At 45.2% G+C, this 18,722-nt stretch overlaps 1 protein-coding gene across 2 annotated transcripts in view; it reads left to right on the forward strand.

Annotated features, from left to right (window-relative positions):
• The first annotated feature begins 12 nt into the window (after positions 1-12).
• Positions 13-18,722, forward strand: part of Lrrc41 (leucine rich repeat containing 41) — a 22,419-nt gene continuing 3,709 nt past the window's right edge. The window contains exons 1-5 of one of the 2 annotated variants that reach the window (XM_021159294.1): positions 13-489; positions 4,267-4,353; positions 5,774-5,844; positions 13,583-14,708; positions 17,975-18,235. In XM_021159294.1, the coding sequence (XP_021014953.1) occupies positions 291-489; positions 4,267-4,353; positions 5,774-5,844; positions 13,583-14,708; positions 17,975-18,235 (1,744 nt within the window). In that variant the 5' untranslated portion in view covers positions 13-290. Of the gene's footprint in view, positions 490-909; positions 1,209-4,266; positions 4,354-5,773; positions 5,845-13,582; positions 14,709-17,974; positions 18,236-18,722 lie in introns of those variants that run through there. The other variant, XM_021159295.2, reaches the window with a different exon arrangement.

Below are 18,722 nucleotides of genomic sequence, written 5' to 3' on the forward strand. Positions count from 1 at the left end.
TTGGCCTGTACTACTCGCTAGCTGCGAGACGTAGGGGGAGCTGCTATATACGCCTGCAAAGAATTTGCTAAGAAACATCCTTTCGGTCACTTCTTGCCCAAATGTGTTGATCTACAGTATTTTTTCAAGTAGTATTCCCTAAGATAATTGAATCATCTGCTCCTCTGTTTGACGGTCTTTTAATGTTGTTCCTGTTCATCCCTATATCCCTTATGGAGCGGTCCTAAAAGCTGACCTCTTCAAGATGGCGGCCCGCGGGTGTCATTCTCGGGCTCGCGCACCTCCCCAAGATGGCGGCGCCCGAGGCCTGGCGCGCCCGGAGTTGCTGGTTCTGTGAGGTAGCGGCAGCAACGACCATGGAGGCCACGTCCCGGGAGGCGGCGCCAGCGAAGAGCTCGGCCTCGGGCCCCAGCGCTCCCCCCGCCCTGTTCGAGCTGTGCGGGCGGGCAGTGAGCGCCCATATGGGGGTTCTGGAGAGCGGGGTGTGGGGTAAGTCGCGGAGTGAGGGGCGACCTCCGGCAGCGAGCGGGGGCGGCCCGGCGGCCAGGGGGCGCGGGGGGCGAGGCCGAGAGGCCCGGGGCCAGGCCCAGCCGGGAGCCCCGGGAGTTCGATGGTGGAGTCGGAACAGAAATTCCGTGACTGACAGGGCGGGACGGAGTGAAGCCTGAGACCGAGGGGAGGGAGCCGGTGAAGCCGAGCCGCGGCTCGCCTGGGGGGCGCGGGGGGCGAGGCCAGAAGGCCCGGTACGGGGCAGAGCTGCCAGGGCCCTAGCGACGGGGGCTGGAGTGGCAGGCCAGAGCCACAAGCTCGGAACTGACACTGAGCTGGACCGGACTGAACGGAGGATTCTTGGATCTCGAACCGACGGGCAGGGATGGCCGGGCTGGCTGGGCTGCCCCGGGGCGGGGGCCGACATTGGCAGGCCGGACCCGAGGCAAGGAGGCCAGGCCCGGAGCCACCTGCGCTGCCGGCCCGGGGCCTCCGCTGTCCGCCGGGCACCCCACGGGTACCTGGACTCCCGGAGCCCCGCGGATGGGCGGGGTGGGACAGCGGAGCGGAAAGCGAGCGAGGGACCGGAGTCGCGGGGAGAAGCCGAAAAGGCTGGGGGCGCCGTGGCCTGTTTGACGGCCCGAGCGAAGGCTGAAGGGAGCGCACCGACGCCCCAGACCTCGCTGCTAAACTGAGCTGCGGGTCCGCCCGCCGAGCAGGTAGCGCCGGTGGCCTCCTGGATGGGCCGGGGTGGTGGTGGAGAAGGGCGGAAAGTGAGTGGAGGGCTCCGGGAGACGCTCCGTAAGCACGGACAGGCTCGGGAGACCGGCCGGCGGGAAGGGCCGAAGAGGCCTCAGGCGGGGCAGGGGCCAGGGTATCCCGGACTGCGGAGCCGGAGTCGGGTGAGACGCGTCATGGGGAAGAGGCCTTGGGCGGAATAGGAGGGAGCCGAGGCCTTAGGTGTGAGAGCGGCCGGTACCGAGGGGCTGGACCCGGCTAGACGGTGCGCTCCGCCAAGGCCTGCTGCTCCCCGACCAGATGGCAAGGAGGCCCTGCTGGAGGAGGATACCGCAGGCCAGCGGCCTGGCAACTCAAGCGGGGAAAGGGTCCACGAAGTGAAAAGTGAGAGTAGAGAGTTAAAGAGAAAGTTAGGGCCTTCAGGGGAGACAAGGGAGGGAGGCCATGGGCCTGACAGAATTGGTGCTAGTGGAGTAGGGTCAGGCTGAAGTTGGGTGAGATCACAGGTCCGGCCAGATGGAAGGTGGAGGAGGAGAGGGTAACATCAGAGGAGGCTCCTGGCCTTGGAGTGTGCAGGGGATGTGCCACCGGGGGACTACCCAAGGTGGTGGTAACATCTTTGCCAGAAGGCAGGCCCTGGTCCGTTAAGAACTGAGAGTGAAGGTTTTGTTAAGCTCTGAAGAGGTGGGTTTGCAGGATTGCTGCCCCAGAATAGGTTGTAAGGCCTTCGAGTAGCCAGCACTGCTGAGAAGGCCCAAGCGCCTTCCAGGAGGTGGGGGTGAGGGAGAAGAGATGGATAAGAAGTCCTCAGGCCCTGTGTGAGCAGAGGAGATTGTGGAGGCCCGGTGCCAAGCTGCAAAGAAAAAGGTCAGGCTGACCCTATGGTGAATGGAAGGAAAGGCCTCCGTGGGATTGAACAGGGGCTCAGAGAAGTCCTGGAAATGTGGCAGCCTGTTATCAGCCTGCAGAGTCTTTAGATGCTGATCTTGGCTAGAAGAGGAGTTGGGTGTTAATGGAGGCCCTGACTTGCAAAGAGGAAGCATTTAAAAGGAAAAAAGTATGGCTGGAAGCAAGCAACGAACCTGTCTTAAGAATAAAGGAACATTAGACTTTGTAGTTAGAAGAGATGAGAATTCCTGGGAGAGGTGTGAGAGGGGATTGCTAAGCAGGAGGGAGCAGAGTCCAAAGGAAAAGGGGGAAGCTCTGAAGGCATGGCGTTTCTCTCTGTGTACTCATCACTATTTCATTGTTCCCAGTTGAGAAGAGACAGGAGAGCCTGCAGTGGGCTAGACCCAGTAAGAACTTGACTGTAAGAACTTTTAGAGGTGCCAAGAAAAAGGCCTGTCAAGCGCTGCTGTTTCAGAGGGAAGTCTCAGGGTGAGCTAGGGAGCAGTCAGGAAAGGCTTCTGCTATTAGTGGACTAGCACTGAAGAGAGGGGAGTAAGTGTAGTGAGAGACAGTGGGCCAGGGAGACGCTCAGCAAGCAGGTCAGGCCAGACACTGCCGTCAGCCGGACAACCTCAAGGCCATTCCTGGGACCCAACTAGCAGAATTGGCTCTGCAGATGACTGTCCTCTGACCTCATTCCTACTGTGTGCCACATCTCTCAGTGATCTCTCATGATGAGAAAAGTTCATAGATGGTAGAAAACCTTAAACATCAGGGTGTGAGATTTGAACTTTATCTTGTATGGAGTAGAGAGCTTTTGAAAGGTTTTGATCAGAGTATGTCATCAGGAAGAGCGAGCGAGCGAGCGAGCGAGAGAGAGAGAGAGAGAGAGAGAGAGAGAGAATATAAAGACAGAGGTCAGAGAAACAGTGTGTCAGATGATAGACCTACATTACTATAATAGCACAGGGAATTAATGTTCTCATTCAACAGGTACAGTGAATATTAATGAGTACCTAGTAGATAAAAAAAAAAAAGTACACTAGATTCTTGGGCCTCATGATTCAGTTATTCTTCAAGTAAAGAGAAAGTACACTGAGGAAAAGCTGTGTGTGCTGACTCACACTCAGGAGGCTGAGACAGGAGGATTGCCTCAAGTTACAAGGATGCTAGGAGAAAGACGCTGTCTTTAAAAACCGGAGGTGCGGGAAAGAGAGTATTCCTTTTACACAGGACAGGACAGTTGGGTTCCTAGACCCATATCAGATCAAACTGCATAGAACTCCAGTTCACTGGTCCAAGACCTTTCGGCCTCTGCAGGCACCCCCACTCACTTGCTCGTACCTCTATATAGACACACATATACATGCAATTTTAAAATAAAATATTTTTTAAAAAGTAGGTCAAAGAATGAAAGTTTTGGTATAACTACAAGATCGTAAGCTTAATAGAGTAGAGATGCATAGACAGAATGAACATAATAATAGCCAGTATTCATTGATCTTATTATGGGCAGTATTGTGTTAAACAAATTACAAGCATGATCTTTAATGTCATGAGGTTGTCATTTCTAATCTATTCCCTCTTCACACAACCCCTAACACACACATTTTGTTTCATTGAATCAGGGTTTTGCTATATTATCCCTGGCTGTCCTGGTACTCATTATTAGCTCCAGCTAGCTTGAACTTGCAGCAGTCCTCCTGCCTCAGCCTCCAAATGCTGGAGTAAGATTTTCCCCAACTTTTTCTCTTTCTCTCTCTCTCTCTCTCTCTCTCTCTCTCTCTCTCTCTCTCTCTCTCGGCCAGGGGGAAGAATAAAATAAAGGCAATCCATAATCAAGGCTAGCCTTGAATTCCCGATATTCTTGGTTCCAGGGGAAAACTGGTTTTGTTTTTTAAGGTATAATGAATTAGAGAAGAGTTATCTTTAATTTCCATAAGTATTTACTACCTTCATAGGAAGGTAGTAGCTCAGAGTATACTCAGAGCCCAGCCCAGTGCTCCTTGGGCAGAAGTTTGCTGACCTCAGTGAGCAAGCAGCTTAGTTTGTTTAACCCATCCTTTCCTCTGAATTTCCAGCTGCCTTAAGATAGATAATGTTTAGAAACCAAGAAGGGAAAAAGTAAACTTTGTGTTTTGGTTTTTGTAGCCCTCCCAGGCCCAATACTTCAAAGCATCTTACCTCTGCTCAATATCTATTACTTGGAGAGGATTGAGGAGACTGCTCTCAAGAAAGGTAAGTGCCTTCCTTACTCCTTCTCAGTCAGTGATTGAGAACACCATGGTATTCTTCAGGTAACTGATAACTAATTAGGACTTTGTGATCTTCAAAAAAGTACCTTTAATCCCAGAATTTAGGAGGTAGAGGCCAGTTTATCTTCTTAAGTTTGAGGCCAGCCTGGTCTACAGATTCAGTTCTAGTCCAGCCAAGGCTACATAGTGAGACCCTGTCTCAAAGAACAAAAGATAGAAACACCTACATAGTACTGGAGAGATGGCTTAGTGGGTTAAGAGCACTTGCTGCTCTTAGGAAGAACCTCGGTTTGGGTCCCATGTGGCAGTTGACAAGGACATAATTCCAGTTGCAGCAATCTAACATCCTCTTCTGGCCTCTGTGGGCATTAGACATGTAGTATAATATAATATACTTGAAGACAAAGCATACCACATGAAAAAAAGAAATACCTTTTTTTTTGTTTTTCGAGACAGGGTTTCTCTGTGCAGCCCTGGCTGTCCTGGAACTCACTCTGTAGACCAGGCTGGCCTCGAACTCAGAAATCCACCTGCCTCTGCCTCCCGAGTGCTGGGATTCAAGGCGTGCGCCACCACGCCTAGTGAAATACATTTCTTATAAAAAGTACCTTCACATCTATTGTCTTATGTTTTTTCCTAGTGTCCCATAACACATGTATTTCATCACTTTTATGCTGATAAAACACAAACAAGCTATAACTAGAACTTTAGGACAGTAGTTTTCCCTTTTTTTGTTGTTTGTTTGTTTGTTTTTTTCGAGACAGGGTTTCTCTGTATAGCCCTGGCTGTCCTCGGACTCAGAAATCCACCTGCCTCTGCCTTCCAAATGCTGGGATTAAAGGCGTGCGCCACCACCACCCAGCTTTTTTTTTTTAATATTTATATATTTTTATGTATATGAGTACACTGTAGCTATCTCCAGACACACCAGGAGAGAGAGAGCATCCAATCCCATTACAGATGGTCGTGAGCCACCATGTGGGTGCTGAGAATTGAACTCAGGGCCTCTGAAAGAGCAGTCAGTACTTTTAACTGCTGAGCCATCTTTCCAGCCCCTAATTTTTCTATTTTAACAAGCTGTTTCTCAATGGTTAATATTTATGTAACATTGATTGGCCCAGCAGTTCTAGGTACTTAATCCAGAGAAATTCATTTACTCACTTGATTCTTTTTCAGCAGCCCTATGAAATAGATATTAATTATAATTTATAGATGGGGAAACAAGTAGCTTTCCCATGATCATATAGCTTGAGAATAGTTTATTAATATTCAGATCTCAATCATCTGTCCTTAGAGTCAGTCTTGGCTACTCAGATAACTGTGTTGCTCCTCTGAACATGAAAGGCTGATATACTTCATTCATGGGGGCGGCAGGCAGCCAACTGTAATACCTCTTCCTACAGGTCTCTCTACTCAAGCCATCTGGCGCCGACTCTGGGATGAACTGATGAAGACAAGGCCCTCCAGTTTGGAGGTAAGTTGAGGTACCAGGAAGAACTCCAGCCTAACCTTGCATAGTAAAAGCAAGTAGAAGTACACACACAAACTGGTAACTTCTGAAGTATCGGGAGTGGAACTGGGAGCTGAGCTCAGGTGATTTGTCACACAGATTTGGCTCATTTGGCTTTTAGTATTTACTTGTTCACCATGATTACAGGGTACACAAAACAGAAAAGGCTATGAACCCCATGGAATGCAGACCCATGATTCCTTGAGTTTTTGACAGAATTGATGCAAAAAACTAGCAAAGAATTAAAATAACAGAACAAATCAACTCATCTTTGCTAAGTCCAAAAATTCAGTTTGTAGCCGGGCGTGGTGGCGCATGCCTTGAATCCCAGCACTTGGGAGGCAGAGGCAGGTGGATTTCTGAGTTCGAGGCCAGCCTGGTCTACAAAGTGAATTCCAGGACAGGCAGGGCTACAGAGAGAAACCCTGTCTCGAAAAACCAAAAAAAAAAAAAAAAAAAAAATTCAGTTTGCAAGGCCTTGGTACATTCATGTAGCTTAAGAGAAGCTAAATAAAAAGGATTAAGTGGGGAAGGTCTGGAGAGACATGGTTCAGCGGTCAGCAGCGCTGGCTGCTTGTACAGATAACCTAGGTGCAGTTCCCAGCACCTTTATGGCACCTCACAACTGTCTGAGACAAACTCCACTTCCAAGAAATCCAATGCCCCTTTCTGGCCTCACTGAGCACCAGGCATGTACATGGTACATAGATATACATGTAGGCAAAACAACCATACACATAAAATAAAAAATAAAAAGGACTAAGGACTAGTCATCAGTGGTTGAAGCTGCTCACTGTGCACTGATCTGTGTGAACATAGGTGAGTGAGAGCGTAGAGGACAGGGAGAGGGGTAGTCCTGCCTGGTGTTGCAGTAGTCAGCCTGTGTGTCCCTATAATAAGGAGAAGAAACATTGATCAGAACTTCAAGATTATCCTTAGCTACATACTGTTTCACTGCCAGCCTTCACTGCATAAAACAGACCCTGACTTCAAAAAGACTCCTGTGAAGTAAAAAACATTCAATGTTATAATATGTGGAAAAGTAGAATTTTACCTCATGTTAGTAAACCTTTTTTTGGTTACAGAATGTCATTCAGATATCAAACAGACGCCTGAAATATCAAACGCCTTAATGCTTTATTAGTTGGAACAAACTGTCACAATATTTATTATTCATTCATTTATTTATTTGTTGAGGCAGGATCTTAACTATATAGCACTGGACCAGGCTGGCTGGCTCTCCCAGGCTCACAGAGATCCTCCTGTTTCTGCTTCCCAGGTTATGATGGGATTAAAGGTTTTTGTTTGTTTGTTTGTTTGTTTAGTTTTTTTGAGACAGGGTTTCTCTGTATAGCCCTGGCTGTCCTGTTCTGGAACTCACTTTGTAGACCATGCTGGCCTCGAACTCAGAAATCCACCTGCCTCTGCCTCCCAAGTGCTGGGATTAAAGGCGTGCGCCACCACTACCCGGCTCTGTTATAACTCTTTAGTGGGCAATCTAGGTATGTAAGTCAGGGGCCTTTGAGATATTCAGGTCTTTTGACTAGAAATCAGCAACAAGTATACTAAAATTGGAATAATACAGAGATTAGCATGGATGCTTCATAAACATAAAATCATGAAGTACTGTTTTTCTGTGACATAGGGTCATACTATATGTAGACCAGTCCGGTCTAAAGTCACAGAGGTCCACAGGCTTTTGTCTCCTGAGTGATGGTATTAAAGAGCTATTAGGTCCAATCTCACTGTGATGGTGTTTTATTTATAATTCTCTCTTTTTGAAATTTATAGCATGTAAAAGTTGACATAATCATGAAGATTTATTAATATTTATTAAATTTAATATCAAAAACGTTCAAAACAATTGAAGCATTCATAAGACTAAAGGTCTGGCTTAGTAGTAGAGCACTTTCCTAGTATATGCAAGGTCCAGGGGTCCATTTCTAGAATAGGAAAATAATAGTCAATAGCAGAATTGTTGCAGCTTATATTTCAAATACTAAAATCATCCTAAAAATATGTTGTTTGGTATGGTGGTACAAAGCTACATTTTTTTTCTTTTCTTTTTTTTTTTTCTTTTTGGTTTTTCAAGACAGGGTTTCTCTGTGTAGCCCTGGCTGTCCTAGAACTCACTCTGTAGACCAGGCTGGCTTTGAACTCAGAAATCCACCTGCCTCTGCCTCCCAAGTGCTGGGATTAATGGTGTGCACCACCTCTGCCAGGCACAAGGCTACATCTTGAAAGAATAAAATAAAAACATTTAAATACATGGTATAATGCTCAAATTTGTCTCAGTGTCATAAAAACCAGTATGTATCTAACAGTACACACACACTCCAGAGTTGGCCTATACCTGATTTTTAGTTCCAAATCATTTTTCTGTCTTTTTTTCCTCTTCCAGGGATACAGAATAGTCCAGACTTGGACATATTATTGTTCTACAACTTCTAACAAAACTAAGTTATCTGAACTCTTAGAGATAGGATTCTTTACCTTTATACTAAGAAAGTTGGGGAGCACGGTATGTGCCTAGGCTGACTGCAAGGAGTTCATGCTATGAGAACTATCACCCTTATGAGATCATCCAAAATAAATATATGTCAACAGGACCAACCTATGGTAGTTCCATGTGTGTTTAATGTGTTTACAACAGAATCCGGTGTACTTTTCTTGTTGACCAAAAATATCATTGTGAAGGTGAAGTCACATGCAGAGTCAGAAAGCCAATTCAAATGGAGATTGTGAAGGGTGAAGAGATGCCTCAGTGCTTGAGAGTACTGGCTACTCTTCCACAAGAGCCATGTTTAGTTTCTAGCATACACATCATGTATTACAGCTGTGTGCAAGTTTAGCCCCCAGGGTCCAATACCCTTTTCTTACTTCCTTAGGCACTGGACAAAGAGACATAAATGAAGGCAAAACCCCTGTACACATAAAAAAAATTCACTCAGAGCCTTTTTTAAGTGGCGGGGTGGGGGGAATGGGGATGATACTGGAAGCATACCTACAGTGCCTACACTTAAAGAGGTAGAGGTAGAAAGGATAAGAAATTCAATTCAGTAACAGCTACTGACCAGCTATGGCAACAAAACCTCAGACACTTTCTCAACAACAGCAGATAAATGAAATTGGAAGAAGAAAAATGGACAAAAATCTGTGAACATCTATTAACACTAACAAGAAGTATTTAGTCCCCGTCCCCCCCTATTTGTACACTTACTCTCATCACTATCAGGGTCTGAGCTGCGAGCTCATGGAGGGAGGACAGGCCAAAGTGGACAAATGCCATCTCATTAGCAGTGCATCGTTCCCATTATCCCCATGCAAGAGAGTGTTTAACTCAGCTTGTACTCTAGTCCACAAAATGAGTTTCTTGGACTAGATTTCTCAGATATGTTTCAGCACCAAGGATTTTTTTGCACATATTTTAAAAGTAGCAATGGAATAAAATAACTTCTGTTAAGGATTCATGAGACGCCATTGAGAAAACCACTGTAACTATATAATAACCTTCACAGTTACTGTGTTGGTATAGTTTTTACAGATGGTTAAATAGGTCTTCCTATAGTTAGTACACACTAGACCTAGCTTGAAGCAATCTGGCTCTGGAGTATTTGTTTCTGTTAATTGTGCCATGCTGCTCATGTAGTTACCATGTTTGAGGTATTACACTTTTATTAACAGATCTGAAAAAATCCAACTGTTTTACCTACATGTTCACTATCCCTTGCAGCAGAAACAACTGCAATAGCTTGGGTCACACTCTCATTCATATTTTTCATGGCCATATAACTTACCTGTAAAGTTGAAGGTTTATTGACGTTTGAAACAGGATCTCATTATGTATCTCTGGCTAGCCTGCAACTCAGAGATTTGCTTGTGTGCCCAGGATTGAAGCCATCTGCTTCCATGCTCAACTTTGTAAACGATTCCCAAGACTGTATGTTAAGCTATCTACATGCCTATAATCCCAGAATGCTGAGGGAAGCTTGAGCTACATAGCAAGATCTTACCCTAAAAGACAAAAACCTGTATGTGGGCAACAAATATGTAGGGAAAGTGCTAGTGAGGCCCTGAAGGACTCAAGAACATCCTTTGCTACCACTTAAAACTAAGCAGAAGCTGGGCGTGGTGGCGCTTGCCTTTAATCCCAGCACTTGGGAGGCAGAGGCAGGTGGATTTCTGAGTTCGAGACCAGCCTGGTCTACAAAGTGAGCTCCAGGACAGCCAGAGCTACACAGAGAAACCCTGTCTCGAAAAAACCAAACCAAACCAAACCAAACAAACAAAAAACTAAGCAGAATATGGAGAAAAGTTCAGTGTTAAAACCTGTTGTCCAAGGACATTTGTTGAACTCAAGTTCAATTCCTAGTACCCACATAGTGGCCCTTTCTGACTCTTCAAACTAGGCACGTTATTCAGTTACACATACAAGCAAACCACCAATACACATAAAACATGCACAAGGCTTTGGGTGCAATGCCCAACATTCAAAAGAGAGAGAAGAGAGGGTTAGTTGGTTTCTTGCTTCCCAGGTGTCCTCCAAGTAACAAGACATGTAGGTTGACTCAAGCATGAAAGGACTCCTAAATATTACCAAAGCAGGCAGATCCTAGCACAAAAGGCCAGACTTTTGCCTGAGGGCCTAACTCCTGATTAGAAATGAGGGTGTGGCTCTGGTAAGAAAGACTGACAAGGGTAAGTTAAAGGTCAGAGAGAAGGGTTTTGTGGTAGTATCCCTCCTGATTGATAATCAGCTGCTGTGCCAGTTAACACTTTTAAAGTGCCTTTACTTCATCTTATCCATTTAACAATCTTTATCATAAAGTAGGTGATAGTATCTATATCTTAGAGAAGAAAAGAGGTCTAGTATATGAATGAGAATTGGAGCCTGTACTGAAGCCAGCAGGCTCTACTACAAGTTAGGGACTAGATGCATTACATTAGCGATTGTAAGACTGAGTTGGATGTGGTGGCGCATAGCTACTGTTACCTACTTGGAAAACAGGCAGTAGAATTAATGTAACGTGATAAGGCTGTATCTACAGAACAAACACCTTCCAGTGCTTATAAGAGTAAAGTCACTTGTTTGACATGCCTGGCACCCTGAGTTTGAGCTCTAGAACCTACATAAATATAAAACTGACTCCACTAAAGTTATCCTCTGACCTACACACACACACACACACACACACACACATGCACACACTCACACTCTGCAGCACATGAACTTCCCTAGCCCACAACCATAAAACTTAATCTGAATTAAAATAAAACAAAAAAACTCTGGGGCTTGGTATCTTTCAGAGTTAGGTAGCCTTTCTTAATCTCTGGTGGCCATTAGAATCATTTGGGGGAACAGTTTTAAAAATAAAGATGTTTAGCTAGATATGGTAGCACACAACATCAATTCTAGCAGAAGCAGACAGATCTCTGAAATCGAGGCTAACCCGGTCTACAGAGTGAGTTCTAGGACAGCCAGGACTGTTAAAAGAGAAACCCTGTTACAAAGAGAAAACCAAAAAATAACGATGTATGGACCCTTGCTTCAGATGGTACATGTAGAATCACCAAGTCTGGAAAGCTGATGTGCATTTGGGATGGTAGGAGAAGAAAACAACTGCACAGGAAATTTTGGTGTGCATAAAATATTGAAAATCTGGGCAGCAGTGGTGCACACCTTGGATCCCAGGAACAGATGGATCTCTGAATTCAAGGCCAGCCTGGTCCACAAGGCTAATTGTAGGAGCCAAGGCTGTACAGAGAAACCCTGTCTCTAGAAGAGACAGAAAAAAAGAAAAAAGTGTGCCCTTCAGACCTTGTTTTTCTGAGACAGGGTAAATGTTGGGTGGGCATGACACCTGCCTATAATCCCAACACAGAATCAGGGCTCCCAAATTAAGGTGGCAAAAGTAGTCAAATGAGCTCTGGGTTCAAGTGAGACCCTACCTTAAAAAATGAAGTAAGCAAAGTGTCAAACGCACCCAGTATTGACTTTGGCAGCCACGGGTCACACATATATGAACACATACTTGCACACAAAGGTTGCCCCTTGGAACCAGATTTCTTGGGTCTAAGTCTTGATTGATAGCTTACCTGTGATAATGTCTGTCCTTTCTCCAGGTTTAGGTTTTTATTTCAGCTGGGGAAAGTCAGTAATACAGTAAGGAACTGGCACGTGCAGATCCCTAGGTTTGATTCCCAGCACTTTGTTTGTTTGTTTGTTTGTTTGTTTGTTTCGAGACAGGGTTTCTCTGTGTAGCCCTGGCTGTCCTGGAACTCACTCTGTAGACCAGGCTGGCCTCGAACTCAGAGATCCACCTGCCTCTGCCTCCCAAGTGCTGGGATCAAAGGTGTGCGCCACCACGCCTCGCTGATTCCCAGCACTTAAGATTTTTATTTCAATTGGGTACTGGCTTTGGTTCCAGCATTGCCTCCTAAAAAGAGCTCACAGCTACCTGCAGCTCCAGCTACAGGGACTCCAACACCCTCTTTGGACCTATCCAGACACTCTTACTGACCTGTATATAAATACTAGATGGAAGTGTCCTATAGCAAGTTTTACTTAATATGCATACAACAGACAAAGAAAACTGTTAGGCTTAGGGGATAGCTTAATCAGTAAAGTGCCTGATCCCCTGAGCTCCCCTAAAAGTGTGTGCACACGAGGTAAGTGTGATGGATGACCTGTTTGGATTCCCAGAACCCTTATAAAGGCCAGACAACATAACTGTTATGAAAGATTTCCCAGAAACTCATAGGACAGCTACCCTCAAATAATTAGTCCTTTGTCATCAGTGTGCATGAACATAAAAGCTAGGCATAGTGGTGCTCTTAAAAAGTTTGACTGTTTTACTTGCATTTATTTATTATGTGTACATGAGCCTTGTTTCCACAGGGACCTTGGATGCCCTGAAACAGCAGTTACAGATGATGCAAGCCACCATGTAGGTGCTGGGAACTGAATCTGGGTCCTTTGCAGGGGCAGCTAAATGCTCCCAGCTGCTTAGACATCCCAATGCTTTTTTTTTTTTTTAAAGCAGTGTTTCTCTACAATACTGCAACTATGTAGATCAGGCTTTCTGACTCAACAACTGCTAGGATTAAAGCATTCACCACCACTTCCAGCTCCTTTGGTGGGTTTTTGTTGGTGGTGGTTTTTATTTTTCCAAGGCAATGTTTTTCTATGTGGCCCTAGCTGTCAGGGAATTTGCTCTGTGGACCAGGCTGCCTAACATTCAGATCTGCCTTCTGCTTCCTAAGTGGTGCACACTTTTAATCCCAGTGTTGGAGAGGAACAGATCCCTTCAGCTTTCTGGCCTGGTAGCCTAACATATTTGCCAAGTCTCAATCCAGTAAGAACATCTTACCAAAAAAGGTGGACAGCACCTAAGGAGCAATGTTGGACAACGACCTCTGGCCTCTGTGTCTGTATATACAGCCACAGGTGACACAAGGTATCACTTGTCAGACAAGGAACACTATACAGTTACCCTACAGAAAGCACTAATATATGTTCCTTCCTGTTTATATCCCTTGCTTATTTGTAAAATGGGGCCACTAGTAATGCATACCTCAAAGGTGTGAACACTAAATAAATTTGCAAACTAAAGCCTATCTCAGTGAGTACTCAGAAATGTTTGCTATAGGAAAGAAACTTGGAGGGCATTTGACAAATTTCTGGTGTTTTCTTGCTCTTTAGAGTGTGACTTGCTGGCGAGCCAAGTTTATGGAGGCCTTTTTTTCCCATGTTCTACGTGGAACCATTGATGTGTCTTCTGATAAACGTCTTTGTGATCAGCGCTTCTCACCTCTCCTGCACAGTTCCCGTCATGTCCGACAGCTAACCATCTGCAATATGCTGCAGGGAGCAACTGAGCTAGTGGCAGAGCCCAACCGTAGGGTTCTAGAGACCCTGGCCAGTTCTCTGCATACCCTCAAGTTCCGCCACCTGCTGTTCTCTGATGTGGCTGCTCAGCAGTCACTTCGACAGCTGCTGCATCAGCTCATCCACCATGGGGCTGTTAGCCAAGTGTCGCTGTACTCCTGGCCTGTGCCCGAGTCAGCCCTTTTCATCCTTATCCTTACCATGAGTGCTGGCTTTTGGCAACCAGGCCCTGGTAGCTTGCCTTGCCGCCTCTGTGGTGAAGCCTCCCGAGGCCGGGCCCCATCTAGAGATGAAGGGTCCTTATTGCTAGGCTCTCGCAGGCCTCGGCGTGATGCAGCAGAGCGATGTGCTGCTGCACTAATGGCCACCCGGCGGAAGAGTGAAGTCAAGCAGATGCCCAGGGCTGTACCTCCCACTCGTGTAACACGCCGCAACACACAAGAGAGCCTGACAATAGGTGGAACAGACTCTAAGTTTTACCTCCCAGCCACCTCTTATGAGGCTTCTGGCACTAAACAGCCATCTGCTCCAGCCGCAGCCTCCTCTGCCTCCTCTTCCACATCATCCAAACGGGCTCCAGCTAGCTCAGCCTCACAGCCTAAGCCCTTAAAGCGTTTCAAACGAGCTGCAGGGAAGAAAGGTCCCCGCACCCGTCAGGGGTCTGGTGCAGAGTCTGAAGACCTGTATGACTTTGTTTTTATTGTGGCTGGTGAGAAAGAGGATGGTGAAGAGATGGAGATTGGGGAAGTAGCTTGCGGAGCTCTGGATGGATCAGATCCCAGCTGTTTGGGGCTCCCAGCACTAGAGGCATCCCAGCGATTCCGCAGCATTTCCACCTTGGAGCTGTTCACAGTTCCTCTCTCCACAGAGGCAGCTCTGACACTGTGCCATCTTCTGAGTTCCTGGGTATCACTGGAGAGCCTTACACTTTCCTACAATGGTGAGCACCTGAAGGAACAGGGCTGGGCTTGCATCTCTCAAAAGCACTGTGCCTAATCAAGAGTGGGGGGTATGATTAAGGAGGTGGAAATGTGGTTATTTGTGTCTCGTGGAGGCAAAAGAGAAACACAAAAGATACTGGCACACAGTGTTAGGAAAGGAAAATGAGGTCTGTAGTCTGGATTTACTATTGGAAGAAAGGCTAAGGGGCTGAGAAGTCAGATAGATATAGAGGGCAATCCAGACTCAAATTAAAACAACTGACCAGGGATTTTTTTAAAGGAAGGAAGGAAAAACAGATCAACAACCTATAAGATAATCTTCTGTCCTTATCCACTTAATCAGACACTCAGCAAAATTTACAATCTGACTAAAACTACCTAAATTGCTAAGTAGTATTGTAGAAACCACATGATGTGCCATTCCTGGCCATTAACCTCCTAATACCCTGCATTGTATCTGTAACAGCAATTCCCACCCCAACCTGCCAGCTCCAGACTCTTTTACTTAGTAGATGACCTTACAAAGAAATATAAGTCATACATATAGTCCTTCAACTAGCCTACTTCTGAGTTCCTCCTTTCCTTCTTGACCACAATGAAAGAGACCTTGAGCTCATATTCTAGATCCGTATTTCCTCCTCCTCTGGAGAGGCATGCTTTTCAAATGCTTTAGCAGTTTTCATATATTTGGGCTATATCTAAAATTAAATATTCTCAAAATACTAGCTAACCTAAGTTTTAATACTGACCTTATGAAGTGGCTTGCCTCAATAACCCTGCTTAGTAAACAGTAGAGCCAGTATCCAAGCCCAGATAACTTGACTTCAAAATCCACTGTTAAATCACTATATTCACTTCTTTCTACTGCTTCTCCACCACCAGAACATTAAATCCTGGTCTCTACCAACATTCTGTTTCTTTCCCTCCCCTCTTCAGGATGTAGTTATCTCTACTGTCTGCACTCAGACGTCGCTTACATCTTCACCAGTGCACAGACCTTGCTGCTCGATTTCCCATGCACTTTTCCTACTTCACCTTCATTTACTATTTCTTCCTGGGGCCAATGTAGTGGTACATGTTTATTATAAATTGGGGAGGCTGAGGTAGACAGATCTCTCTGAATTCAAGGCTAAGTCAGTTCAATGACAGCCAAGGCTACAAAGATAACCCCCCTAAAAGAACAACAACAAATTCCTATTTTTTCCCTGAGATATTTCCATTATCTCAATGGTTCTCTTCCTAATTTTCAGTATCTCAGAATCCTTCTGCTTTATCTCCTTTTCTGGACAATTGTCCATTCCTGTAGCTTCAATGGCTACTGATACTAATATCCCCTGACTCAGCTGAAGACATTAGCCCTATCTTTTTTCCTGAATGTCGAGATCCAATTATTCAGCTTACTATTAGGTATTACCTTCCAACTCATTTCCAACCTGAATACACTATGACTGTACTAAGCCTTCTGCTTACAAAGACATCACAACTGACTCAGTTGCCCAAAAAAACAAAGATTCTGTCTCTTCCAAGATATTTAGTCACTAAGCCCTACTTTGACATTTTCCAAATCCAGTTATATCTGTATCCCTTAGCTTAGGTTATTATTACTCCTCACCTGACTTAATTTCAGCAGTCCTTCCTTCATACAATCCATTGTTTGTACTGTACAAGTATTCCTTTAAATGCATAGTTTGACCCATTTGTTCATTCACAGTCCAGTCCTTCATAGGCCAAGCATGGTAGTATTTGGAAGATAATGGAGTTAAGGTTATCATCGGCAACATATTTAGTTTGAAAAAACATGAGACACACATTGTCTTCCTACATAATGTAGGCGCTGTTAAACTCAAAATCCTTCTGCCTCCACCTTCCATGTGGCATTACAGGCATGCACCACCACCAGACCTCTAGATCTCATCAGATCGTTTTGCTCATGATCACTCCTGCTTGCCCCTCACGCTTTACATACCCTGTATTCCAGCTTAGAACCTGTTGCTCAGACTTCAGGCCTCTAAAATGTCAAGTTTTTTTCTGCCAACACTTTCTTCTCCCTTGTAGTTATCTCCCTTCTAGTATTTCAATTGGGATGTCTTACTGAGAAACCCCACAGTTCAGTATGCATCCTTTACACAGCCATTGTACTACTGCTTTCTCAGTTCCTAGCTTGTCTTATCAGGCTATGTGGACAAGAACACTATGTGCTCCTTGTATCTAGGAGAGGGAAAAAGTGCTGGTTAAAGTTTACTTCAGTGAATACATCAATAGCAGCATACAATACAAAGAGGTTTTCAAGGTTACTTAAGATTATTATTAAGCATGCTACCATACCTTTGAAAATTCTTTATATTCATTCTGTAGAAAATGCTTTGGTCTGTTTGTTTTCTGTTATATCAAACCTAACAACGCATGCATATTAGGCATGTACTCTACCACTGACCTAATGTATATCCAGTCTATAATTTTCTGCCATTCCCACCTATAGTTCCCTGGGTTAGACCACCATTACTTCTCAGTTTACAAGTACACACCATGCAAACTCTTCACAGCTTAGCTTTCAAGACTTTCCACAGTGTTGGACCCAGTACCTGACTGTAGAGTTGTGTCTAGACACCCAGTCTACTATCCCACTCATAACTTGCTTACTCCTGGATAGGACCTGATTATCCAAACTTTTCTCACCCTTCAAGGCCATGCATCTTTAGCAAGCTACGTAGACTCTATATAGCTAGATACCGATGCAGCTCTCTGGGTCTACTACTACTGCCACAACCATATCCTGTGTTTTTGGGATTCTCCTGATGTCTCTTAGAGTATAGCATAGCAGAAAGCAATTTGCTAGTTAACTGAGGAAAAGGTAAGAATGGATGAATAATTACGAATTTCTTAAAAATATGACCTACAGCCAGGCATGGTGGTGCATATAGCCCCGGAGAAGCAAGGGGAGGAAGTGTTAAGGTCTGAAGCGTTGTCTTAAAAGTAAAAACATGGGCCGGGCAATGGTGGCGCACGCCTTTAATCCCAGCACTTGGGAGGCAGAGGCAAGTGGATTTCTGAGTTCGAGGACAGCCTGGTCTACAGAGTGAGTTCCAGGACAGTCAGGGCTATACAGAGAAACCCTGTCTCGAAAAACCAAAAAAAAAAAAAAAGTAAAAACATGGAATCTTATTAAAAGCTCAAGACTTGGTAGTAACCAATAGAAATATTTATGGAGTTTTCACTGAATATTCTTACATTTCCCACATCTGTAACCTAATCTCTTTGGCCATAGGTCTGGGCTCTAATATCTTCCGCCTCCTGGACAGCCTACGGGCCCTGTCAGGCCAGGCTGGATGTCGCCTCCGTGCCCTGCATCTCAGTGACCTTTTCTCACCACTGCCCATCCTGGAATTGACCCGTGCCATTGTGCGAGCCTTGCCCCTGTTGCGGGTCCTGTCTATTCGTGTTGACCACCCAAGCCAGAGGGACAACCCTGCTGTACCAGAGAATGCTGGGCCCCCTGGACACATAGTTGGGGATGAAGAAATACCAGGTAAAGTAGTGTGTATGCACATACACATACCCCTAATTATATGTACAGCGGCATTTGGGTGAATGATGAAGGGAACATCATCTGCGGATCCATTTCCTCTCAACCCTGTTGACAATTTTGTTTCCCCTTTTATAAGATGCCATTCTTTAAAATAGCCTTAAGTTAAAGAGATCCTGAGACTGCTGTGAGCATGTCCAGGACAGCTGTCTCCAGAAAGGGGATGTAAACTGATAATCTAGATTCAGCGGTCCTTCATTACGCTTCTATTTCCTTTTATGTCTCCTCTTGTAGTACTGTGCATTTGTTATCTGTCTGTATGTGTGTGCATGTGTCTGTATGTATGAAGAGGCTACAAGTTGACACTGGGTGTCTTTCTCTAGTCCTACTCTTAAATCCTACTGTAGAAATCAGGGAACAACTTTTGGGTTTCAGGTCTGTGCAGAGACTAAACCTAGATTTGTACAGCAAACACTTTTTTTTTTTTTTT

Source organism: Mus caroli, chromosome 4 (genome assembly GCF_900094665.2).
Source record: "Mus caroli chromosome 4, CAROLI_EIJ_v1.1, whole genome shotgun sequence".
Taxonomy (NCBI): Eukaryota; Metazoa; Chordata; class Mammalia; order Rodentia; family Muridae; genus Mus; species Mus caroli.